This window comes from Carcharhinus amblyrhynchos, unplaced genomic scaffold, assembly GCF_965287045.1.
Source record: "Carcharhinus amblyrhynchos unplaced genomic scaffold, sCarAmb.v2.hapA scaffold_44, whole genome shotgun sequence".
NCBI classification, from domain to species: Eukaryota; Metazoa; Chordata; class Chondrichthyes; order Carcharhiniformes; family Carcharhinidae; genus Carcharhinus; species Carcharhinus amblyrhynchos.
In genome coordinates this window covers 1,586,243-1,614,105 of record NW_027649785.1, presented here as the reverse complement: position 1 = coordinate 1,614,105, position 27,863 = coordinate 1,586,243, and the positions used below count along the sequence as shown (strand labels likewise).

At 45.8% G+C, this 27,863-nt stretch overlaps 1 protein-coding gene across 1 annotated transcript; it reads right to left on the bottom strand.

The window, feature by feature from the left end:
- On the bottom strand, window positions 1-27,863 carry chp2 (calcineurin-like EF-hand protein 2). The gene is made up of 7 exons (XM_080181944.1): window positions 27,491-27,863; window positions 22,227-22,299; window positions 19,079-19,159; window positions 12,872-12,996; window positions 6,675-6,736; window positions 3,618-3,740; window positions 1-1,524 (listed from the first exon to the last, which is right to left on the bottom strand). Exons 1-7 carry the CDS (start codon window positions 27,555-27,557, stop codon window positions 1,471-1,473), a joined length of 585 nt encoding a protein of 194 aa, XP_080038070.1. The 5' UTR covers window positions 27,558-27,863; the 3' UTR covers window positions 1-1,470.

Genomic DNA, 27,863 nt, shown 5'->3' with positions numbered 1-27,863 from the left:
TCGCTGACGATACGAAGGTTGGTGGTGTTGTGGATAGTCTGGAGGGATGTCAGAAGTTCCAGCGGGACATAGATAGGATGCAAGACTGGGCACAGAAGAGGCAGATGGACTTCAATGCGGATAAATGTGTAGTGGTCCATTTTGGCAGGACCAACGGGATGCAGGAGTACAATATCAAGGGTAGGAGTCTTAGCTGGGTTGAAGAGCAGAAGGATCTTGGAGTCCGGGTCCATAGGACTCTTAAATCGGCCTCGCAGGTGGAGGATGTGGTCAAGAAGGCGTATGGTGTACTGGCCTTCATTAATCGAGGGACTGAGTTTAGGAGTCGGGAGGTAATGCTGCAACTTTATAAGACCTTGTCAGACCCCACTTGGAGTACTGTGCGCAATTCTGGTCGCCTCACTACAGGAAGGATGTGGAAGCTATTGAGAGGGTGCAGAGGAGATTTACAAGGATGTTACCTGAATTGGGAGGCATTATGAAGATAGGTTGAGGGAACGAGGTCTCTTCTCCCTGGAGAGACGAAGGTTGAGAAGCGAGCTGATAGACGTTTATAAAATGTTGAGAGGAATAGATAGGGTGGATTCTCAGAGGCTATTTCCCAGGGCTGAAATGGTCGCTATGAGAGGACACAGGTTTAAGGTGCTGGGAAGCAAGTACAGAGGAGATGTTAGGGGTAAGTTTTACACTCAGATGGTGAGTGAGTGGAATCGGCTGTTGTCGGTGGTGGTAGAGGCGAACTCACTGGGGTCTTTTAAATGACTTCTGGATGAGTACATGGGATCTATTGGCATTGGAAGTTACAGATAGTTCTATGGCTTGGTAGGTATCGATGTGATCGGCGCAACTTGTGGGCCGAAGGGCCTGTTTGTGCTGTAGTGTTCTATGTTCTATGTTAAATCCACGCAGACACGGGGAGGACTCTGCACAGACAGTGACCCAAACTGGGAATCAAACCCGGGTTCCTGGCACTGTGAGACAGCAGTGCTAACCAAGGGTGAGGTGACATGGAAGTGGGTGAAGAGGGAAGGTAGAGTCTCCGCCCCATGGCTTTGATTTGGGGGTTTTGTCGGCCTCTTGCTGGGTCTCCAGCTGGCGGATGAGACCCCAGTCACCGCCATTGAATAACAATCAAGAGTGCCATTGATTAACAAGAAGGAGGGTTAGAACCCTGGCTGACCTTGTGGCTTCCCGATCCCAGAATGCTGAAATGATTTACAATTCCCTATTTCCAATCTACCAGAGCAACAGAGGACTCAACACTGACTGAGAAAGTAGGGCAGAATCTACCAGTCCCACTATAACCTCAGACAACTCTGAGAGACTCAGAGGAACTGTGGTGGTGGATAAATCTGAATAACAACATACAAATCTCCCAATGGCAGTTTAGCAGCACACAATCTCCGTCCATTTATTCTTCTCAGGAATTCACACCGAGGATAGACTTTCCTCGTGGCAAGAGTCCCGATGTTACTGAAGAAATCGAATGCTCATCTTGTGTTCCAGATTAATATTCTCCAATGACTGGAGGAAGGCAAGAGAAACAGAATGACTTTATATCTACATAGTGCTTTGCATGGTTATTGGGCTATTCAAAGCATGTTACAGCCGATGAACTACTTTCTGAGGTTTAGTCATGACTGTAATGTAGGCAGCTGGGCAGCCAGTTTACACAGCAAGATCCCACATAATTATCACAGCCATGTGATAATTATCTGCTTTTGTCATGTTGACCAAGGGGTAAACATCGTCCAGGGAGAACATCCCTCTACCCTTCCAGCTCCTCTTCACAACAGTGTCATGGAATCTTTACATCTAGCCAACAAGCAGCCTCATTGGAAAGATGGCACCTCTGTCAATACAACACTCCTTCAAGTTTAGGGTCATAAGTAGGCTGATATTAACACTGCAATAAAGTTACTGTGAAAATCTGCTAGTCATCATGCTCTGGTGCCTGTTCAGGTACACTGAGGGAGAATTTAGCATAGCCAATTCATCCAACCAGTACGTCTTTCAGACTATGGGAGGAAACCCACGCAGACATGGGGGAGAATGTGCAGACTCCGCACACAGTCTGCACAAGCCAGGTCCCTGGCGCTGTGAAGCAGCAATGCTAGCCACTGTGCTACCGTGCCGCACATGTAGTACTGTGCTGGAGTGTCGACTGGTGCTCAGGATTCTGGGGTGGGACTTGAACCGAACACCTTGTGAAGTGAGAGTGCTACCAACTGACTAAAGCAAACACTGCAGACAGAGGGTGAAGCGGGGCAGAGGGGGGCTGTTCCATCAGGTAACCAGCCATAGCAACTACATTCATTCTGCAAAGGTTACACAAGGTCAAGCCTAGGCAATAGGAGCCAGTAACTCATTAACTGTCCATGGGAGGAGTAACATAGGCAGTTGGGAAATGCTAGGGGAAGAGCTTGGTGTGAATAGGCCTGTGTTCTGGATGTACTCGGGTGAGATAGCGCGTTTAATACCACAGAGTCCAATGAGGCTGCACGTGGAAGAATCTGAATAACTCAAGCCATTAATGGACCAGTGCGACCTATGAAGGTCACCAAATGACTGATTGGCACCCATGGGAGTCATGAAAGAGATGATATACTGGAATGCTTGGGAAGTTTGACCCTGCTTAGCCTGAGCAATGAAGTTGATAAACTTGCAGTTTCCTGAGATGAGTATTAACTGGATATTAATTAAGGGGCTGTGTCTCACTGATGTAACTTAATAAAAAGTCTATTAACCAGACCCAGCAATGTTCCCTAGTCTTCGAACATGTGTTCAAGGTCCACTATGTGCCACAATATACCCCCCCATAAGGGTAATAAGGATTTGTGACTATATCTGGTTAATATCCAGAGGTCGACATGGATGAGAAAAGAAACAGCGCTTGGATTTGGAAAAGGACAGGGATAAAGATTGCAAAATAAGGAAGGGGAAAAGAGTAAACCAAAACTGCGGCACAGTGGTTAGCACAACTGCTTCACAGCTCCATAGACCTGGGTTCGATTCCCGGCTTAGGTCACTGTCTGTGTGGAGTTTGCACATTCTCCCTGTGTCTGTGTGGGTTTCCTCCGGGTGCTCCAGTTCCCTCCCATAGTCCAAAGATGTGCAGGTTAGGTTGATTGGCCATGCTAAATTGCCCCTTAGTGTCCTGGATGTCCAGGTTAGAGGGGTTAGTGGGGTAAATATGTGGGGTGATGGGGATAGGCCCTGATTGGGATGGTTGTCGATGCGGAATCAATGGGCCGAATGGCCTCCTTCTGCACTGTGAGATTCTATGATTTTTATGATTTTTCTGGCCTCAGCCTAGACATGGCAGAGTAGCCAAACAGTTGAAGGGCACCATGGCAGATGTGACGCCATCCAGCATGCACAGGGAACTGGCTAGCAGTGGTTCATTGCAGGACTTGGGTTTATCTCCCCCCTTCCCCAGGAAAATTCTAGCACTTCCAGACGGAGATGAATTATTTTATCAAAGGAGCATGTTGACCCTGTGACCTCCCTGAACTGTGTGGCTTCTCACTGTGCAGTGAACTGAGCAACCTGCCTGACCAATGGGCTATCCCCATCATTTGACTGGAGGCAGTTAGTTATTCAGGTGATGCAAGTACCTTTCGGAACTCCTCAAATGAGATGGCACCGTCTCCATCCATATCAGCCTCCTGAATGGTCCGATCAGTGATGCTCTCCAATTGGTCCTCAGTAACCTGTGCCTCCAACATCATCCGGAGAACCTAATCAAAGATATTTGTCAAGAAATTGTCACCAATATCATGGATGAAAGGGGTACAGAAAACTAAGGAAATTTGGCATGCCTGCTATTATCAACTTTGTAAGAAGTCTGACAACACCAGGTTTAAGTCCAACCGATTTATTTGATAGTAAACTCACAAGCTTTTGAGGTTTCCCTCTTCGTCAGGTGAGAGGTCAGAGCTCTCCATTCACCTGACGAAGAGGGAAACCTCAAAAGCTTGTGAGTTTACTATCAAATAAATCGGTTGGACTTAAACCTGGTGTTGTCAGACTTCTTACTGTGTTCACCCCAGTCCAACGCTGGCATCGCCACATCATTATCAACTTTTACAGATGCACCATACAAAGCATTCTTTTTGGGTGTATCACAGCTTGGTATGGGCTCCTGCTCTGCCCAAGACCGCAAGGAACTACATAAAGTCATGAATGTAGCCCAATCCATCACGCAAACCAGCCTCCCATCCATTGACTCTGTCTACACTTCCCGCTACCTCGGCAAAGTAGCCAGCATAATCAAGGACCCCACGCACCCTGGACATTGTCTCTTCCACCTTCTTCCGTTGAGAAAAAGATACAAAAGTCTGGGTCACATATCAACTGACTGAAGAACAGCTTCTTCCCGCTGCCAGCAGACTTTTGATTTAGTTGATCTCGCATTAATTTGACGTTTCTCTACACCTTAGCTATGACTGTAACACTACATTCTGCACTCTCTCAATTCCTTCTCTACGAACGGTATGCTTTGTCTGTATAGCATGCAAGAAACAGTACTTTTCACTGTATACTACAATACAATATTTATGTGACAATATAAATCAAATCAAAAATCTTTGTGATATGTTCATCAGACTGACATAGTGCATCTGTGACAGGCATGATTTAATGAAGGAACTTGCTCCAGATACAGAGAGCTGTTCTGTGACCAGATGACTACTACCAATGGGACCCACAGGGGGCTGGAACACCTCATCAACCCTAGATACAACAGGTCGAATCTTACCAAAAATCTTACCAAAAAATGGTCAGCGTCTGACTGAAAATCAGTGTGTTTCTCTTCAGGTCTTCTGAACATTGTCAAGAAGTGGGTGTGTGTATCATGCTATCATCTTGAGGGTGGAGCCTAAACAGGCTGGGGAAGCCAACTGCACTGAGATTGGGACGCTGTTTTTAAATGGACCAATCAGATCAAGAAACAACACCCCCCCCCACCCCGCCTCCATCCCACCACGGGTGTTTCAGGATCTCTTCGCCCTCACCACAATCAACACCAACACCTCCCTGTCTCTCCCTCCTCAGCAGAAAGCACCGGCATTGCCTCCCCCCTTCATTGAATGCTTCCTCCTTCCCTCCCTCCCCAATACACATGCATGCACCTCCGCCTCCCTCCCCACCCCGTTAACGCAGATGTTTGTGGCTTCATGTGTAATGGGATAGTCATAGAATTCCTACAGTGCAGGAGGCCATTCAGCCCTTCATGTCTGCACTGACCACAATTCCATCCAGGCCCTATTCCCGTAACTCCACATATTTGCCTACTAATCCCAATGTCACCCCATATATTTACTCTGCTAATCCCCCTGATACTAAGGGGGACTAGCATGGCCAATCAACCTAACCCGCTCATCTTTGGAATGTAATACTGGACACAATACTGCTGTCACTCGGATATTAAAGGAATGCCTGATAACATCACCTTTACCATTCAGACAGCTTTTTTGTTACATAGAGAAACACAGCAGTTTATTCATTTCTTTCCAAGGCTAGGGGAGTGAATTATCTTGAAGCTTCCCTTGTCCCAGCGCTGTCCCCTGGAGGATGAAAGCTCATTTGCTTGGAAATCGAGTGCACACTCCACTTCCAGCCAAGTTGCTGTGAAGACTGGCAGTATTTCCAACGAAATCCCCAGTTGGAGTCTCCTTGGAACTAGAATCTGCATTGTTAAATGTGCCGTGACTGGGGTAGTGTGCCAGCGATCGTAGTTACATCTCAATCGTCTGAAAATGGACCAGAAATCACATGGGATCCTGCTATCCATTTCAGAGATAGTGTACACACTGATGTCAGACAAATATCTTGACTAAAATGTCATTGTTACCAAGTTTACACTGAGATAGTGTCGAATAAACCAGCCCAACGCTGACCCTAACATAATGCTAACATTGTTTTATGTTTGTTTGTTTGAGTTGAAACAACCTGTAGTTTGAGGCTGCGCAGAAGACACTGTAGAAGGAGGTTAATCTCACACAGCCTCGATTGGTGTTGACAAGCACAGCACAGGACAAACCAGAAATCATTCTGGCTTCCTCCAGCCAATGATATTGAGACACCATTGAAATTACACCTTGTCTAATTTCTCCTCAATCCTCTACTGGATTTCTTGCTGACTATTTTATATTGATGGCCTCTAGTTTATGCTCTACACCACGAGAGCAAACATTCTCTCTGTATCCACTCACCAAAACCTTTCAGAATTTTATAGACGTCCACTGGTCACCCCCGATGCTAAGTGATTCACAAGAAAAGAGACTCAGTCTGTTATTACCTTGATGCATTCATATGGGCACAGATAAAGTAGATCGTCAACATCTTTTCCCAAAGTTAGGGAAGTCTAAAACTAGAGGTTTAAGGCGAGAGAGGCAAGATACAAAAGAGTCCAGACTGGCAATATTTTCACTGAGAATGGCGAGTGTCTGGAACAAGCTGCCAGAGGCAGTAGTAGATATGGGTACAATTTTGTCTTTTAAAATGCATTTAGACAGTTACATGGGTAAGATGGATATAGAGAGATATGGGCCAAATGCAGGCAATTGAGACTGGTTTAGTGGTAAAAACTGGGTGGCATGGACAAGTTGGGCCAAAGGGCTTGTTTCCATGCTGTAAATCTCTATGACTCTATTATCTGACATGTTCTTTACCTGGATAAGTTCCTCTCTAGATATTTTTCCATCTTTGTCCTGGTCATACAATTGGAACGCAACTGAAATGAGAAAGAGAAAGAGTGTCACTTGAAGCCTGTGTGAATTCATAGAATCCTACAGTGCAGAAGGAGGCCACTCAGTCCATCGAGTGTGCACCAACCACACTCCCACCCAAGTCCTATTCCTGTAACCCCACATCGCCTGACACTAGGGTCAATCAACCTAATCCTTACATCTCTGGAATGTGGAGGAAGCTGGAACACCCAGAGGAAACCCATGCAGATACGGGGAGAATGTGCATATAGACAGTGATCCTAGGCTGGAATTGAACCCAGGTTCCTGGTGTTAGGAACAATAGAAACCTTACAGTGCGGAAGGAGACCATTTGGCTTATCGAGTCTACACTGGCAACAATCCCATCCCAGGCCCTATCCCCATAACCCCACACGTTTACCATGTTAATCCCTCTAATCTATACATCCTGAGAAACTAAGGGGCAATTTAACATGGCCAATCAACTAACCTGCCCATCTTTAGACTGTGGAAGGATATCGGGGCACCCGGAGGAAACCCACGCAGACATGGGGAAAACGTACATACTCCATAGAAGCGGTGACCCAAGCCAGGAACTGAACTCGGGTCTTTGGTGCTGCGAGGCAGCAGTGCTAACCACTGTGCCACCATGCCATCCATGTTGATCTCTGATTGATTAAGGAACACTGGCATCAATGAAAGCTATTGAGACTAATCCTGCGCACCACTTGGAGAGGGGGGTGGTGGTGGTGGTGGGGAATACCTGCTGTCACTTTATAAGCCGGGGGTCCTGGGAGAGAGGTGACAGTGATGGTGTGGATTTTCCCAGGGACAGGAATTCTCATTGACTTGTTTACCTGCTCTTTCTGTCCCTCTACTAAACACGTCCCTCTCATTGCCACTGAACCCTTGACCACCCTTTTCATTCAGCAGTAAGAATACTCCAGTAGTAAGCAATAAAAAAACTAACTTTAAAATAAATCTAAGTAAGTCAATAAAGAAACTTCATTACACCACCACTTAGGCCACAAATGCTCCCCCAATCCCCATCTGCTCTCGACTTATCCCAGGTCAGCTGACCATCACATCATTTTGTCATTGGTTACATTAAAACAAATTCCCCCTTTTTTCAAATTAATTTTAGGTAAGCATCCTCAAGTATTCTCAACAACCTTCTGGTACTCACATCCCTTTTAGTATAACAGTTGGATAATTGTAGATTTGCACCAACCCAGTTGAGCTTTGAAACGTCCTTGTTTTCCAGCATTTGTTTAATGTTAGCCAAATCAATTCTCAGTCACTTTTCTGTTACACTTTTTGTCAAGTGAACATTGTCCACATAACACTCAATTTGTACCTTCTTTCCCGATGTTGCCATGAAAGATAACTCTGTTAATGTGTCAGACAGATATGTCCCCATATCCAAAGCCTCCACTAATGCTACGGTTTCAGCTGCCAATGTACTTTTGGCTACCCTTTTTATTTTCTTTGCTTCCTAAGCCAAGAGGCAACATTTTCCTTCTTTACCTACCAAGAATATTACGAATCTGGTACTGCTCAAATGTCCATTTGGTAGATTGGAATGTGAAACATCACTAAACAGAACAAACTTCATGTTTTCCAGATCTCCCAGTGCTGGGAATTTAATTACACATTTATTTGTCTGCAAGATCTCTCTGGCGTGCCTCAACATAATACTTAACTTTAGGACAATATACTGCATGCATAGCCAATTTAGCTGTCCTATCATACTCCTCATCAGTTCTGTTTCCTATTTGTTGGCTGGTTCCTCTTCTTCCAACAACCTTTCTTTGGTTATGGGAAAAGCAACAATGCTATCTCAATATCCACGTTGATTCATCATTATCCCAGATTTGCTTTGTCGTATATCAAGAGCGAGATATCAAAAAGCAGCGTGCATCACAAAAACTCCAGCCAATTCTCCTTCAGATGTCCAATAGAACATTACAGGATCTGCTTTTAACCAGACATGGTTTTTAGCAATTCAGAAAAATACCAAACCTTTGATGCAGAGTCAATCTGTACATGCATTTGTACAGTTTTTACAACTGTACCCATGGACTACTAATCTGGCCTTTGCTTTATAAGTCCCATTTTACAAAACCTTCTCTGTGCAAACCCACCAGTGGGACAAAGCAAGTTGCCCTTCGTCTGGTATCTTAGTGTACACCTCAAACGCTTTCCAACTGTCCAATTCTTTTTGTTTAGCCTCTCTTATTTCCACAACCTCCACTTAATTGGCATCCATCACAGTTTCCCTATCAGCCACCACAACTTCCCTATCATGGGGACTTTTACTCCTATTCCTGTCACTGTTATGATTCCGAACCTTCCTTGTTAAACTCCGGCCTCCACTGCTGTATCTGGTCCTGTCAGGACTGCTACTCTCAGACCTCTATCTGTTAACATAAGGTTTGTGACCTTTTCCTGGGTTCACGAGTGCTCATTGACTCATCATCAGAACTTAAATCTTGCTTTTTTGGCTTCCACTTTTTCACCCTATTTTCTCAATCTGTAGCCTTCACTTTTTACCCTCACTCTTGGATGTTGAATCAGTGTTTATATTTTCTGAGGCTTTTCCTGCTCACCTGATTAAAGAGGCATCCCCTCACTCACTTGACCCTTCGGGTCAATACGATGCCCACTTTGGGTAACTGAACCTTTGAAGTAACAGCTTCATTTCCTGCCTCACTGTTAGCTGATCATCATATTCCCTCTTCTCTATAGCTGTCTGAACATCATAGTTGCCCAAGGTGAGTGTGTGTGAGGTACAAGGTGCCTCTTGTTCAGATGTTCCAAATTCATAATCGATCTCCACTATTCTCAAAGGGTGGGCTCACACTACATGATTACCGTATCGGACAGGGATGGTAACTATTTTGTCCCTGTCACTTTACCTGGCCCTTTCCACTCATTCACAGTAGGCCTTATTATCTTATTAAAATGTTCCCCTGATGGTCTTATGTGATACCTTAGGGCTCGCGGTATCCACTATGAAACCTCGAACTTTATAAAAGCCATTTTCCCAGCTTGCAAGGCATTCAAATGTGCGGAACAAATGGAGCTAATGCTTGTCTCTTTTAATGCCGGAGGAGCATCTGTCAATACTGATGATAATCTTGGGTTCCTCCTGTATACCAATTGGTATGGACCCTAGCTCCTCACATTTGTAATGAATTTTTCACATGCACCACACACACTAATGCAATGTGAATTTTACAGCCTGGTTGACTGGCCAAAATCTTATGCTGCATGATTCTGTTCACAGAGGCTATTATTGAATGGGCTTTCTGCTGCAGTGTGCATCACCACAACATTTACATATTCGCACAAATTCACCACCACTGTCCATCAGGAATTTAAATGGTGCCCCCAATCCTGTTCCAATCTAGTAAGTCAGAATTTTGTCTACAATAATCTTTTTATCTTTGTTATAAATCACCTTAGATATCCAAAGATGTGCAGATTAGGTTGATTGGCCATGCTAAATTGACTCAGTGTCAGGGGATTAGCAAGGTAAATATTTGGGGTTACAGAAATAGGGCCTGGGTGGGATTGTGGTCGGTGCAGACTTGATGGGCTGAACGGCCTCCTGCTGCACTGTAGGGATTCTATGATATGCTGAACCGGATGGTCAAGTCCATGAAGTATAGTAAATAGATGCCTTTGTTTTTATCCCAAACTTTCAAATCCACCACCACTACATTGTTGAAAGCCTGAGCCAATGGTAAATTCACTACTGGGCGCAGAGGCATCCCTCTATATTTTGTACAAATCTCACATTAGGATGGTATTTGCTCAATGAGATCATTATAGCCATTATCTAGCACACCTGCACCCCGCAGCAGCGCTCTCGGTCTGTGTGGTGCTGGATAAGTAAACTGCTTATGAAGTTTCAAAATAATCTTTTTGTCCATTAATTGACAGTAATGTGCTATGAATCGTCTGCATTGACATTTTCGGTTTACTTATGGGAAGGCAATAATGTTCTGACCTTGTAAAATGTAGATCTAAACATCTCCAAACTACCACAGTTTTGTCATGCTTCAAATCTATAGTCACCTGTACATTTTTCATGGCAGAACTGCCTAATATCAAAGGTATGTCACTTGAAACAACATCTGATTCCTTCAATTCTATATGGGAGTATCATCCTTTTGGAAGAAGTTAAAATATTAACATCTCCAAATCAAAACAGGTGGAACTCTCACATTCTTTAACTTTCTTTCGATCTTTATGATTAAGGAACCCTAAATAGTAATTTAGCTCATCTTTGCCACATATAGTTGACGTATATCCATTATCCAGCACTGCACAATTAAAAGAGTCAATCATTATTATTAGGCTCAATTTTTCTGTGACCAATGGTCCTTTTCTTTACTGTTGGTTTCTACATATTTTGTTTCGTGTGTAGCTTCAAAGACAGTTTCTTATTTTTGGACAATTCACTGTGTAGTGATATGGCACATCACATTGAAAATAGTAACTCCCTTTACTGTTTCTTTGGTTTAAGTGCTTTTTAACAGCCTCTCATGTGTGTCTTCCATCTCTGTTATCAAACCAGTTATATCCGGTTTCAACATCAGGTCTATTAATGTAATTGTCTCTGTTTGGGGCCCTTTGTGTATCATTTAGTCAAGCACACAGCTGAGCTTCCACTGAATCCTCAATATTGGGTGTTATGGCAATCTGATCTGAATTTAAAAAAATGGCACGGGACGATTGTTTCTCGAAAAGCTTCTTTTAAAGATGTTACCATTTGATCAAAGAAGGGCTCTGCTCTGTTTCCTTAAATTGTACTCCAGTCATAACCAGAAGACTATCCATCTGAGACAGACATGCATAGTCCAGCAATCTAAAGGCCAATACCGCATTTGGAATCTCCATTCTAAATCTCATTAGTCTGTTATGGCCCTTATCGAAATCCATGATATATTCCTCCATGGTCTGGTTTTCTTGTCTTCTAAACTGTCAAAAGTCATCTACCCTTCATAATTCTCTAAAAACCCATCTTTTCGGTAAAACTTATCTAGAAGTTGCAACAGGAGCTGAAACTCTTCTTTATCCATCTGCAGTTCAGTCAGAAAACACTTTGGTCCTAATCTTATTTCTGGCCGGAAGTGACAAAGCCAAGGCCATACCTTGCTTTCTCCTCAGTATTGTAGTGGCACAGATCCCCATTTCTACTTCTGTCTTCCATTGCCAATACGTTTCAGCATCCAAAAAGACAGGGGGACAATCAAACGACATAAGTTTGTTTTTATCTTCTGCCACGGTCATGTCCCGAATCTTTGGCAACTCTTCAGGACTTACAAAACAAACACCAAGCAGCGATGAACTTTCCTCTGCTACAATGTTCGTCACACAGTAAGGATACTCCAGTAGGAAGCAGTAAAAGAAATAGCTCGTCAACATTCTTGGGGTTACCATTGACCAGAAACTCAACAGGATTCGTCACATAAACACAGTGGCTATAAGAGCAGGTCAGAAGCTAGGAATACTGCGCAACTCACCCTCTGACTTCCCAAAGCCTGTCCATCATCTACAAGGCACAGGTCAGTAGTGTGATGGAATACTCCCCACTTGCCTGGATGGGTGCAGCTTCTGATTGAATGGCAGACCAGGCTTGAAAGGCTGAATTTACCTACTTCTGCTCCTGGTTCCTATCTCCACCCAAGTCTGCCTCCCTTGGGTTTGAGGTGGAGATGAGGACCATTCGATGGGGGTTGCAGGGAGGGAGGTCTGGCCAGGTTGAGGGTTTTATGGGTAGTTGGGTATCAGAGGAAGAGATGAATGTGTGGCTGAGCAGTCAGTAGCGTCAGGAACGTTGTGGTGGAGGGAGAGTCAAAGTCTAGATGGGCAGAATGTTAACTTAAAGTTGTAAGTAAATTGGTGGAGAGTTTTCCTTCAGGGGTCAGAGACAGGATTAGAAAGAGGATTTGGGTGGAGAATGATGCAAGGAAGTGATCAGAGGTGATCCGTGATTGATACGATGGGAGTAGTGAGGTCCCGTGAAATAGCAAGGTTATCAAACAACTCGCCACCAGAGCTCGACTGGGACCAGGCTGAGGGTCATAGGTTGTATTGGAGCAATCAGCTTTACGTAAAGCCGTGGACAGGTCCAGTAAACCAGTACTTACAACGCAGCTTATTGCTCCGGCTGTTAATTGGCTCTGGGGCATTGGGATCGGCAAACTTTTCCTTGACTGTGGGCCGGAAGCACGCCAAGATCCGGACGAACGATCGGAAATCCAGAAACTGCTTCCTTTAAACAATTCCAAAAGACAGGAGAGGTGAGAACATCCCTCGGGAAGCGTACCTTTAGTCCAGCTCTTTATTATCAAGTATTGACAGTACAGAAACAGGACATTCAGCCCAACTGCTCCATGCTGGGTATGCTCCACATGACCATCCCATCGCCTTGTTCTCTCCCAAAGCCTGGAGAATTGTTACCATTCAATGCTTCGCCATTGAAAAGGAATTTAATTTGATTAATTATTGTCATATGTATTTGTATACAGTAAAAAGTATTGTTTTTTGCGCACTATACAGACAAAGCACATCGTTCATAGAGAAGGAAATGAGAGAGTGCAGAATGTAGCATTACAATCATAGCTAGTGTGTAGAGAAAGATCAACTTAGTGTGATGTAGGCCCATTCAAAAGTCTGACAGCAGCAGGAAAGAGGCTGTTCTTGAGTTGATTGGTACGTGAGTTCAGACTTTTGTATCTTTTTCCCAACAGAAGAAGGTAGAAGAGAGAATATCTGGGATATGGGGGGTCCAGCCTCCAATAATTTCACAGATCATCATAAACTCACTGGGTTAAAAAAATTCTCTTTGTTCCTTACCTGACCAGTTATTGTAAATCTGTGACATTTGTGACTGTCGCTCTTAACATTGTTCTCTCATTGTTTGGCTGGAGCAGGACAGAGAGGGAGAGATTCTTAGCAGGAGTGCTGAGAGTACCCATAGTACTGGTGTTTATTTATTTATTCCCTTTTTTTCGCGGGTTTTTCTTTCAAACTAAGGGAACCGGAAGTCGGCCGCAGAGGATTCTGGGAGGTTGAGTTTTATTTTCCTCGAGGCTGTGCAGGCGTCTGACGTCAGCCAGTGGGTGAGCGGGAGGTTTAAACAGCAGGCCACTCTATACAGCGGGCAGCGTTGAGAGCGGGCACGGAGTGAGCTGGGAGCAGAGCGAGAACTAAACGGCTTAGGCGAAAAGGGCGAGGCAGGGTAAGTTTAATTCTTAATTACTTTTTTCTGCGTTCCTTAAAATACGGAAACTATGAGGGTGAGGTATGCTGGGTGTGCCGAGCTGTGGTTCCTGAGGGACCGTGTTAGAGAACTGGAATTGCAGCTCGAGGATCTTCATCTGGTTAGGAAAATGAGAAGGTGATAGGCAGGGGCTACCGGCAGGTGGTCACACCGAGGCCATGGGAGGCAGACAAGTGGGTAATGGTCAGGAAGGGGAAAGCTCGGGTGATAGAGAGCACCCCAGCGGATGTGCCCCTTCACAATAAGTACTCCTGTCTGAGTACTGCTGGGGGGGACAGCTCACCTGGGGGAACCAGCAGTGGCCGTGTCTCTGGAGCAGAGTCCGGCCCTGTAACTCAGATGGCTAAGGAAAGGAGGAGGAAGGCAGTATTAATTGGAGACTCTACAGTGAGGGGATCAGACAGGCTATTTTGCGGAGGCAGATGGGAGTCTCGAATGGTGGTTTCCCTCATTGGTGCCGGGATCCAGGATGCCTCCCAGAAATCCTGAGGTGTGAGGGAGAGGAGCCAGAGGTAGTGGTACATATTGGTACCGCTGACATAGGTAGGAAGAGGGAAGGGGTCATGAAAAGACAATATAGGAAGTTAGGTAGACAGTTGAGAAGGAGGAATGCGAAGGTAGTAATCTCGGGATTGCTGCCTGTGCCACGGGAAAGTGAGAGCAGGAATGGAATGAGGTGGAGGATGAATGCGTGGATAAGGGACTGGAGCAGGGGACAGTGATTCAGGTTCTCGGATCATTGGGACCTCTTTTGGGGCAGGTGTGACCTGTACAAAAAAGACAGGTGGCACTTGAATTGCAAGGGGACCAGTATCCTGGTAGGAAGGTTGGATAAGGCTACTGGCGAGTCTTTAAACTGGAAAGGTTGGTGGGAGGGAATCGAGATGAGGTGACTGGGAGCGAGGAGGTTAGCTTGCAAATAGAGAAGGATTGTAGACAGTGTAAGAGGGAGGATAGACGGGTGATGGAGAAGGGGAGCACTCAGACTGTCTATTTTAACACCAGGAGTGTGGTGAATTAAGTGGATGAGTTTAGAGCGTGGATCACTGCTTGGAAATGTGATGTGGTGGCCATTACAGAGACTTGGATGTCTCAGGGACAGGACTGGATACTTCAGGTGCCGGGTTTCAGATGTTTCAGAAAGGACAGGGAGGGAGGTAAAAGAGGGGGGGAGTGGCACTGTTGATCAGGGATAGTGTCACGGCTGTAGAGAAGGTGGACGCCGTGGAGGGATTGTCTATGGAGTCTCTGTGGGTGGAGGTTCGGAACAGGAAAGGGTCGATAACTTTGCTGGGTGTTTTCTATAGGCAGCCCAATAGTAACAGGGATGTTGAGGAGCAGATAGGGAAACAAATCCTGGAGAGATGTAGTAATAACAGAGTTGTTGTGATGGGAGGTGTTAATTTCCCAAACATTGATTGGAATATCCCTAGGGTAAGGGGTTTGGATGGGGAGGAGTTTGTTAGGTGTGTTCAGGAGGGTTTCCTGACGCAGTATGTGGATGAGCATACAAGAGGAGAAGCTGTACTCGATCTGTTGCTGGCTAATGAACCTGGACAGGTGTCAGATCTCTCAGTAGGAATAGTGATCATAAGCCTATCTCCTTTACGCTAGCATTGGAAAGAGATAGGATCAGGCAAGTTAGGAAAGTGTTTATCTGGAGTAACGGGAAATATGAAGCCATGAAGAAGGAAATTAGATGAGTTAATTGGAAGAAGATGTTCTCAGGAAAAAGTACCGAAATAAGGTACATTTTCAAGGAATGTTTGTCTAGAATTCTGCACAACAATGTTCTGACGAGACAGAAAGGTTTTGGTAGGTTATGGGAATCGTAGTGCACGAAAGTTGTAATGAGCCAAGTCAAAAAGAAAAGCATACAAAAGGTTCAGAGAGCTAGGAGATGTTAGGGATCTAGAGGAGCATATGGCTTATAGGAAGGAACTTAAGAAGGAAATTAGGAGAGCCAGAAGGGGTCATGAGAAGGCCTTGGCAGGTAAGATTAAGGAAAACCCTAAGGCGTTCTACAAATATGTGAAGAGTAAAAGGATGAGATGTGAAGGAATAGGAACTATAAAATGTGAAGGTGGGAAAGTTTGTATAGAACCGGTAGAAATAGCAGAGGTGCTTAACGTCGTCAATGGAGACGGGAGAGGTTCTGGAGGATTGCGAATGTGGTTCTTATATTCAAGAAAGGGAATAGGGATAGCCCAGGAAATTACCGACCAATGAGTCTAACCTCAGTGGTTGGTAAGTTGATGGAGAAGATTCTGAGGAACAGGATTTATGAACATTTAGAAAAGTTTACTATGCTCAATAGTAGTCAGCACGGTTTTGTCAAAGGCAGATCGTGCCTTACGAGCCTGGTTGAGTTCTTTGAAAATGTGACTAAATACACTGACGAAGGAAGAGCGGTAGATGTGATTTATATGGACTTCAGCAGGGCGTTCAATAAGGTCCCCCATGCAAGACTTCTTGAGAAAGTGAGAGGGCATGGGATCCAAGGGGCTGTTGCCTTGTGGATCCAGAACTGGCTTGCCTGCAGAAGTCGAGAGAGTCGTTGTAGATGGGTCTTCTTCTGCATGGAGGTCGGTCACCAGTGGAGTGCCCCAGGGATATGTTCTGGGACCCTTGCTGTTTGTCATTTTCATAAATGACCTGGATGAGGAAGTGGAGGGATGGGTTGGTAAGTTTGCTGACGTCACGAAGGTTGGTGGTGTTGTGGATAGTTTGGAGGGATGTCAGAAGTTGCAGCGTGACATAGATAGGATGCAAGGCTGGGCGGAGAAGTGGTAGATGGACTTCAACTGAATAAATGTGTAGTGGTCCATTTTGGCAGGTCAAATGGGATGAAGGAGTATAATACTAAGGGTAAGACTCTTAGCAGTGTAGAGGATCAGAAGGACCTTGGGGTCCGTGTCCATAGGACTCTTAAATTGGCTTCGCAGACAGAGGATGTGGTTAAGAAGGTGTATGGTGTACTGGCCTTCATCAATCGAGGGATTGAGTTTAGGAGTCAGGAGATAATGTTGCAGCTTTATAAGACCCTAGTCAGACCTCTCTTGGAATACTGAGCTCAGTTCTGGTCGCCTCATTACAGGAAGGATGTGGAAGCCATTGAAAGAGTGCAGAGGAGATTCCCAAGGATGTTGCCTGGATTGTGTGGAATGCCTTATGAGGCTAGGTTGAGGGAGCTCGGTCTTTTCTCCTTGGAGAGAGGAAGGATGAGAGGTGACCTGATAGAAGTGTATAAAATGTTGAGAGGTATCGATCAGGTGGATTCTCAGAGGCTTTTTCCAAGGGCTGGAATGTTTGCTACGAGAGGACACAGGTTTAAGGTGCTGGGGAGTAGGTACAGAGGAGATGTCAGGGGTAAGTTTTTCACTCAGAAGGTGGTGGGTGAGTGGAATCGGCTGCTGTCGGTGGTGGTGGAGGCAAATTCGATAGGGTCTTTCAAGAGACTTCTGGATGAGTACATGGGACTTAATAGAATTGAGGGTTACAGGTAAGCCTAGTAGGTATGGATATCTTCGGCGCAACTTGTGGGCCGAAGGGCCTGTTTGTGCTATAGTTTTTCTGTGTTCTATGTTCTTAACACAAGGAATAGTTTGGCTTTGTTTAGCACTGTCTCTGCAACGCCCTCAGCACTCCCTTAGCACCCCCTCAACTCTCAGCAACTCCCTCAGTTTTACATATTTAAGTGATTGCAGATTGCTTTAAGAGCTGATCACATGATTTGGTGATGATGTCATTAGGGTGCTGCACAAGCTCGAACACAGACTGTATTCGGAACTCTGATGTGTGGCGATTGGATCGATCAGGCACACACGGCACATGTGCACACACATCCCTGCCCCAATACACACATAGAGCGCTGCCCAAATGTGGGATATGCATCTACATACACACATCCCTATCCAAATGTGGGGTATGCATCTACACACACGTACCCCTACCCAAATGTGGGGTACACATCTACACACACAAACCCTTGCCTGAATGTGGGGTACATTTAGAACATAAGAAATAGGAGCAGGAGTAGGCCATCCAGCCCTTCGAGCCTGCCCCGCCATTCAATAAGATCATGGTTGATCTGTCGTGGCTCAGTTCCACATTCCCGCCCTCTCCCCATAACCCTTAATCCCCTCGCTTATCAAAAACCCATCAACCCGCGTCTTAAAAATATTTAGCGAGGCAGCCTCCACCACTTCAACGGGCAGAGAATTCCAGAGATTCACCACCCTTTGAGTGAAGAAGTTCCTCCTCAACTCCGTTCTAAACCGCTCCCCCCTTTATCTTGAGGCTGTGCCCCCTAGTCCTACTGACCTTTCTGAGCGGGAAGAGCCTCTCCACCTCTATCCTATCCATCCCATTCATCATCTTATACATCTCAATGAGATCTCCCCTCATTCTTCTAAACTCTAACGAGTACAAGCCTAGTTTATTCAGCCTCTCCTCATAGCTCAACCCCCTCAACTCCGGCATCAGCCTAGTAAACCTCCTCTGCACTCCCTTCAAGACCAAAATATCCTTGTGTAAGTGTGGCAACCAAAACTGCACACAGTACTCCAGCTGCGGCCTCACCAGTGCCCTATGCAGCTACAGCAAGACCTCCCTACTTTTATATTCAATCCCCCTCGCTATGAAGGCCAGCATCCCATTCGCCTTCCTGACCACCTGCTGCACCTGCAGGCTGGGTTTTTGCAACTCATGCACAAGGACCCCGAGGTCCCTCTGCACTGTCGCCTGCTGCAGTTTTTCGCCATGTAAGTAATAGTCCTTCCTACCATTATTCCTACCAAAGTGGACCACCTCGCACTTGCCAACACTAAATTCCATTTGCCAGTTCCTGGCCTACACACACATACCCCGGCCTGAATGTGGGGCAAACATACACTATACGCACATAGACCGCTGCCTGAATGTCGGGTATGCATCTATCCCTGCCCAAATGTGGGGTATACATACACACATACTGCTGCATGAATGCTGGGCATGCATCCAAATACATATTGACCCCTCCTGCTCAGATGTAGACATGAACTAAACAAATATGAGATTTCAGCGGACTTACTCATCAGGAAAGAAAGCATTGATGATTCTGTCTCCGAGTGGGTTCACAGCAAGCTCTCCGATTCGCAGAAAATCTTCCCGGCTGAAAAGCAAATCCAGGCTTGGGTGTTACCGTACAGTAACTCACAGAGACACCAACAAACATTCCTCACATTATTCCGAGTTCAGTTACTGTTACACACACATGCACCATTTCACACACAATGGAACAATGAGGTGTTGTGTATCACTCATTCACTTCCTCAGTAATCCCTCCATTCCCTCAGCAACCCTCACCGCCGCCTCCATTCCCTCAGCAACACAGTACTCCTTCAGCATTCTCAGCAACCCCCCTCAACTCTCTCAGCAACTCCCTCAGTTTTATATATTTAAGTGAATGCAGATTGCTTTAAGAGCTGATCACATGTCATTAGGGCGCTGCACAAGCTGCTGCTTTACTTTCAGTTTGTCCCCTGTAGAGGCAACAGCTCCTTCATAAATCTGTTGTTTGAATCCACGTGTGCAAAACTTTTTGTTTAAAACTCACAACAACTAACGAAGTTCAGACATTACAAAGAGAAAATTGCTGATGAGTTGGGATTTTGTTCATTGAGAAAAGATCCTAAGTAGAAGATAAAAGAACATTGTGGATGGAATTCTCCCCCAAAAATTCTAAGTGTTGAATTAGCGGGAAAACTGGAATAAATCATGCCGTTTTTTTCTAGTGGGGGTTTACACTAGAATTTCCCAGTCTATGTGCTACAAAGAACATAAGAACATAAGAACATAAGAAATAGGAGCAGGAGTAGGCCATCTGGCCCTTCGAGCCTGCCCCGCCATTCAATAAGATCATGGCTGATCTGTCGTGGCTCAGTTCCACTTTCCCACCCTCTCCCCATAACCCTTAATCCCCTCTCTTATCAAAAACCCATCAACCCGCTTCTTAAAAATATTTAGCGAGGCAGCCTCCACCACTTCAACGGGCAGAGAATTCCAGAGATTCACCACCCTTTGAGTGAAGAAGTTCCTCCTCAACTCCGTTCTGAACCGCCCCCCCTTTATCTTGAGGCTGTGCCCCCTAGTCCTACTGTCTTTTTTGAGCGGGAAGAGTCTTTCCACCTCTATCCTATCCATCCCATTCATCATCTTATACGTCTCAATGAGATCTCCCCTCATTCTTCTAAACTCTAACGAGTACAAGCCTAGTTTATTCAGCCTCTCCTCATAGCTCAACCCCCTCAACTCCGGTATCAGCCTAGTAAACCTCCTCTGCACTCCCTCCAAGGCCAAAATATCCTTGCGTAGGTGCGGCGCCCAAAACTGCACACAGTACTCCAGCTGCGGCCTCACCAATGCCCTATACAGCTGCAGCAAGACCTCCCTACTTTTATATTCAATCCCCCTCGCTATGAAGGCCAGCATCCCATTCGCCTTCCTGACCACCTGCTGCACCTGCAGGCTGGGTTTTTGCGACTCATGCACAAGGACCCCGAGGTCCCTCTGCACCGTCGCCTGCTGCAGTTTTTCGCCCACCAGCCTGACTACCATTTCATTTCAAGGGTGGCCTACCCCCACCCGGGAGGCTGAAGCCAACAGGCCTCTGCGCATGGACAGCAGCCCCAAATTGTCAGCCTCCCATTTGCTGGCCAGCCCAGCACTCCCACAGTGCTGTCCCCTCCAATCCTGATGTGGATGTGCCGGCGTTGGACTGGGGTAAACACAGTAAAAAGTCTGACAACACCAGGTTTAAGTCCAACCGATTTATTTGATAGTACGCTTGAGTGAGTGTACCCTCCAATCCTCCCAAGGCTCAATTGCAATCCCCCTGACCCCAGGGCCAACTCTGATGTTCCCCCCATCAACCCTCTGCAGGCAGACCCCACACCCCCCCAGCATGGGGTGGGCTCCCATTGCCACTATGTTACTGGAATCGCGGGCCTCCCTCCCAATGGCAGAGTGGCAGCAGGACTCCCCATCCCCACCGATCACCCCCTATGCCCCACCCTTTGGCCTGCCCCGTCAACTTGACACTGCCCCATACCTGGTGGGTAGTGCAAAGGTGCCCCCTGGGCATGGGTACTTTGCCCCTTAGTGGTGCCAGAGGCACAGGCTGGCACTGCCAGGGTGCCCATGCTCCAGGGGCATCACTCCCCACCTCCCAACCCCCTGGGAGTCCCCGATTGCTCCCCGACATTCCAGCCGGATCGGGCTGCTAGCTCCCTGAGAGTTGGGAGCTAGTCTACATTTGGCTGGAGTGAAACACTCTGGCGAGGCGGGAAAGGCTAGAGAATTCAGGTCCATTCAGTCCCACTAACAACATTTTAATGATATTTAAAATATCATTTAAATGCGTATCCTGCCTCCCCACCAATTTCCAGCACGGAGCAGATCGTACTGGAAATCTGGCACCTGGAGATGCTTGCTGGACGCGAACTCTTGCATGAATCCCGCATATAGCACCCCCCCGAGCAAAATGCGATTCTCCCATTCCAATGAACTAATTTTTTAGTGCAGCAGATGAGAGAATCATGGCTGGTGGGTCCTCACACTTTGAATGTTAGAAATCTAGGGAGAAGCAACTGGACTAAAGGTTGAAGTGCCAGTGCAAGAAGACAAAGATGCAAAAAGCTCTGTGTGTGGTTTTAAAAGGACCTTTGTTCCTGATCAAAGTGAGGTTCCAGTCACAATCCGGCATATTTGAAATGAAGGATGCTTTGCTTTACAGCTAGACTAACATATTATTTACCTTATTTGTAACTGCTTGCTGTACCTGCATGCTTGCTTTCAGTGACTGCTGTACTAGGACGCCAAGGTCTCTTTGTATAATCAACATTTCCCAATCTCTCATTTAAATGATACTCTGCCATTCTGTTTCTCCGTCTGGAAGTGGATAACTTCACATATATCTGCATTATATCAAGCCTTCCATGTATTTGCCCACACACTCGACTTGTCTAAATCATCTTGAAGCCCCTTAACATTCTCCTCACCACTCACATTCCCACCATGTTTCTTGTCGTTGGCAAACTCGGAAATATTACTTTTGGTTCCCTCATCCCAAATCGTTATCTTTTGGGTCTCCAAAACCCAGCTATTAACTGCTTGTGCTCAGGTGCAGAGGGAGGTGCCGTGTTTCCATCATTAATAACCAATCAGTTTCTGACACTTACGTCAACTTTCCTCTGTTGTTCTTGTCCAACTCTTCATATCGACCATACAGGCGGCCGATATGAGCCTTAGAAACTGAAAAGAATGGCTGTTATTAGTAACCGTTTGTAAGTCATCTATATAACCCCCCCCTTTCCCTGTTTGAAAAAATACATTCCTCCCTGTAATCTTGCAAAGAAAGTAAATAATACTTCAGGTCCCAGTACAGGACACAGTTATGCTGCAATATTCTAATGCACCAACTTACTCCTATCCAACCCAAGTCCAAATTCCCAATATATAAAACATCACTCTACCCAATCCCATTTCTTTCTATAGACCCCACCTCCTATTTCCTGGAACATAAAATCGTAAGAAATTGGAGCAACAGGTGGCACAGTAGTTAACACTGCTCCCTCACAGCATGGGGACCTGGGTTCAATAACAGCCTTGGATGACTGTGTGGAGTTTGTAGGTTCTTCCTATGTCTGTGTGAGTTTCCTCCAGGTGCTCCGGTTTCCTCCCACAGTCCAAAGATGTGTAAGTTAGGTGGATTGGCCATGCTAAGTTGCCTCTTAGTGTTCAAAAATGTGCAAGTAAGGTGGATTGGCCATGTTAAATTGCCCCTTAGTGTCCCAAAAATGTGCAGGTTAGGTGGATTGGCCATGCTAAATTGCTCCTTAGTGTCCAAAGATGTGCAGGTTAGGTGGATCGGCCATGCTAAATTGCCCCTTAGTGTCCAAAGATGTGCACGTTAGTGGATTAGCCATGCTAAGTGTACGGGGTACAGGGATAGGGCGGAAGGATGTGAACCTGGGTGGGATGCTCTTTCAGAAAGTCGATGCAGACTTGATGCCCGAATGACATCTTTTTGCCATGTAGGAATTCTATGATTCAATGAGTAAGCCACTCGGCCCTCAAGCCTGCTTCGCCAATCAATAAGATCAAGGCTGTTCTGATTGTAGCCTTAACTGCACTTTGCTGTCTGGTGCCTCGTAACCCTCGAGTCCCTTGTCAATTAAAATTAAGCCTTGAATAAGTTCAGTGCCCCAGCCTCCTCTGCTCCCTGAGGGAGAGAATTCCAAACACTAATGACCCTCTGAGAGAATAAATTTCTCCCCCTCCCCATCTTAAATGGGAAACCTGTAATTTTAAAATTGGGACCCCCTTCATTCTAGATTCCACCACAGGAGGATTCTCTCAGTCCCTCAGAATCCTGAATGCTTCAATAAGATTAACTCTCACTTTTCTAAACCCCAGCAAATACAGACCCAACCAGTCCCTTCCCTTCTAAGACAAACTCCTTCCCCTGCGAACACCAATGGACCACCTTCCATCTCACAGAGGTTCTCAATCTGGAGGTAGCCAACCTTCTCCATGAGCACTGTCCAATGGATGTCCCCAGCTCCCAATCTGATGGATCTGAAATCTTTATAGCCAGTGAAAGACTTTTCTTGTAGCTAGTGTTGGAATGTGTTACACTAAGCAAGTTCCCACAGATAGCAATGTGGTAACCACCAGAGAATCTATGTTTAAAGATGCTGCCTAGATTAGTGATAACTCCCTTTTGAAATAGCCAAACTTACCCACTTGCCTGAGAGTCTTCATTTAATGTCTCCTCCAATGGTAAGCACCACCAACAGTGCAGCACTCCCTCAGTAAGGCATGAACATAGACTATGTCAAGTCTCTGGGGCGGGACTTGTCCCTTTAAGGGCATCACAGCAGAGTAAGGGTCACCCCAGGCCACATGACCCTTCCACACCTGGAGTTCCAATTGGTCATCCAGGCCATGTGATTCTTACTCTGCTGTGTTGCCCTTAAAGGAACATCTACCACAATGTGACTCAAGAAGTCAGACTGTAATCCACTGACTGGTGATCAATGCAATTAGCATTAACATAATCACACATATTTAGAGGGTAAAGCACAGTTGGCCAATATATTGAAGGCACAGGCAGGCTTTGCCTGTCTCTATAGGCCTGAGAGGCAATCTGAAACTTGCTCACACCCTCCCACCTTGTGAAAGTTTACGGCCAGGGAGTAACTCGATAAGCACAAAGTACGTTTTGGATTGCTGCAGGGTTATGGCTGCAGCTATGTAAACAAGACAACCTTGAGGCTCCCATGATAGTGTCAAGAATATGAAACAGAATAACAGCAGCTGGGATGAGAAAACACAGGTTTACAAAGTAAATCCTGTAACTAACACACACACACACACGCCTGCACATGCACACATACTATGGCATGATGGCACACTGTGGTTAGCACTGTTGCCTCACAGTGCATGGAACCTGGGTTTGAAGCTCCCACAGTCTGAAAAGCGTGCTAGTTAGGTGCATTGGTCATGCTAAATTCCCCCTCAGTGTACCCGAACATGCACCGGAGTGTGGTGACTAGGGCATATTCACAGTATCTTCATTGCAGTGTTAATGCAAGCCTACTTGTGACACTAATAAATAAATAAAAAAAACACTCATACTCACACTACACATGTACAAACACACTCTCATACACACACGTGTGCACATGTACACACATGTGCAGAAACACACGTGCCACACACATACTCACATTTGCACACCCTCACTTGCATAAACATGCACACATACATGCATGTACATACATGTGCACCATTTGCAAACACACTATCACACATAGAACAGTACAGGCCCTTCGGCCCTCAATGTTGTGCCGAGTATGTCCAAACCCAAGATCAAGCTATCCCGTCCCTATCATTCTGGTGTGCTCCATGTGCCTATCCAATAACCGCTTGAAAGTTTCTAAAGTGTCCAACTCCACTATCAGAGCAGGCAGTGCATTCCACACCCCAACCACTCTCTTGAATAAAGAATCTATCTCGGACATCCCTCCTATATCTCCCACCATGAACCTTATAATTATGTCCCTTAGTAAAATCTACATGCACCCAAGGAAATAGTCTCTGTGTGTCCAATCTATCTATCCCCCTCATCATCTTGTAAACTATTAAGTCCCCTTTCATCCTCCTCCGGTCTAAAGAGAAAAGCCTCAGCTCCCTCAACCTTTCCTCATAAGACCTACCCTTCAAACCAGGCAGCATCCTGGTAAATCTCCTCTGCACTTTGTCCAATGCTTCCACATCCTTCTTATAGTGAGGTGACCAGAACTGCACACAATATTCCAAATGTGGTCTCATCAAGGTCTGATATAGTTGCAGCATCACCCTATGGCTCTTAAATTCAAACCCCCTGTTAATAAACGCATGTGCATACACTCTTAGACATATATGCATATGCATGCACACATACATATGCACATGCACGTACCCGCAGGCACACTCACACATTCTCACACTTACAAATAAACATGTGCGCACACATCCACACACTCACATTCATGCACATGGACCCACCCATCCACACACACGTGTGCACACACATGAACATACACACACAGTTTTCTTATACTTGGCTGAGAAATTTAGCAGCCAGGCGCAGAAGGTAATAGGGAAGGTAAATGGAAAGCTAACTTTTATTTTGTGGGGAGCTTGAGTATAAAATTAATGTGGTGTTGCTGCCACTGTACAAGGTTCTACTGACGCCACATTTAGGATTCAGTGTACAGTTTTAATGCCCTGTTTAAGAAAAGATATACTATCATTGGAGGCAATGCAGAGGAGCTTTACTAGGATAGTCCCGGGACTGTCATATGAGGAATGATTAAACAGGCTGGGTCTGTACTCCTTCGGGTTCAGAAGATTGAGAGGTGGTATGATTGAAACATCAGGTTTTTAGGGGGTTAGACAGGGTTAATATTAGGAGGATATTTCCACTCATGGAAGAGTGTAGGACCAGAGGGCATTGTCACAGATTAAGGGGATGCTCATTTAAGACAGATTTGAAGAAGAATTTCTTTTCAGAGAGTGATGGATCTTTGGAATCCTTTACTCCAGGAAGCTGGGGAGGCTGAGACCTTTAGCATTTTCAAGGCTGAGATTAAAAGGTTTTTAATCAGTTGGGGAATTAAAGGTAGATAAGGCAGGAAAGTGGGCTTAATGAGTGTTAGATCAGCCATGATCTTATTAAATGGTGGAGCAGTTTTGAAGAGCTAAATGGCGTATTCCTGTTCCTATTTCTTATGGTCTAACGGTACCTCTGGTGTAAACCCTTCACAGTCCTGGACTTTGATAATTGTAGGTTCACATCCCACTCCAATGACTTGAGTACAAGATTGAGGATGACTGTCACAGTGCAGCACTACCCGCAGGAGGGGGAAAAAAAGCGGTAAAACTTGGAATGGAGGGCACCAGTAAAACTGGTCTGAACCGGTCTTGCAAATCTCAAATTGGAGTACCAGTGTTACTGATCTTCAATGCGATTTCAAAATTTTCAACAGGCTTTTCATAGAATCCCTAGTGTAGAAACAGGCCATTCAGCCATCAAATCTGCATCAATTCTCCAGCACAGCATCTTACCCAGGCCCCATCCCCATAACCCTCCTTGTCTACCCTGCTAATCCATTCAACTTTGGACTGTGGGAAGAAACTGGAGTACCCGGAGGAAACCCACGCAGTCACGGGGAGAACGTGCAAACTCCACACAGTCACCCGAAGTTCAAATTGAACCCAGATCCCTCTAGCTGTGACGCAGCAGTACTAACCACTGTGCCACCGTGCATGAGTGGATGTGGAACAGCAGCCGAGTTCCCCTCTTCCCTCTGCGCCCCCTCCCCCCAATCTGGATAATATTTATCCTTCAACCAACACCACCAAACAAGAAACGTTAATGTGGCCATCACCACGTGGCTACCTGTGGAGTCTTGCTGTGTGTAACCTGTCCCTGATCCAGTGGCTACACCCGTTGGCTTGTAAAGTGCTTTGAGGTGTCCAGAAAGGCACTATATAAATGCGAGTGGTACTTACACCACAATCCTCATGCCAAGCCACTGTCTGAAATTTAAAATCCCTTCCCTCCCCCTGCTATGGTGCTCGATCCTGCAGCATTGGTACTTTTCGAACTGAGTCCATCCGAACTAAACGTTCCAAACTGCAAACCTTCAAGACCCACCCTGAATGGAAAAGTTCCGTTCACGATGGGGGGAGGGGCGAGGAGTAACAGAGACACGGTGTGTCAAACACTAAAGTGTTGCAGTCACTGGTACTGGAGTATTCAATGCAATTCTGTTTAAACCCGTCTCTGGCTTTGCAACAGAACAACAGGAAATCTCTTGGAACAAATCCAGCTGAACGAGCAAAAAACATAAATCAACAGTTCAATCTCTCGATCGTTCCCAGATTTACTCACAGCCGGTCTCCTGGATAATTTCGTGCAAATCCTCAATCTTGGCAAGTTGGGATGAATAGGAACCCATTTCCCCCCGCACTTCAACACTCAAGATGTCACTGCAGTTTGGACTCAACTTTACGAGCCGCCCTTTAGAATTGGATTGATGTCTCACACTCTCCAATGATAGGGCTCCCCAGCAGCTTATCAAAGCAGCAGGGGGACAGGGGAGGGAGAAGGTTCTGGAGTTAATCTGCTGACTGGGGTCCCTAATGTACCCGATTACCAACACATCCTGGAACACTGGCCCGCATTCAGAGCTCTCTCTTGTTTATCTCACAATGTGCCTTTTCTCTGCTGTCCCTTCCTACCCCCGCTCCTCTAATCGCCGATG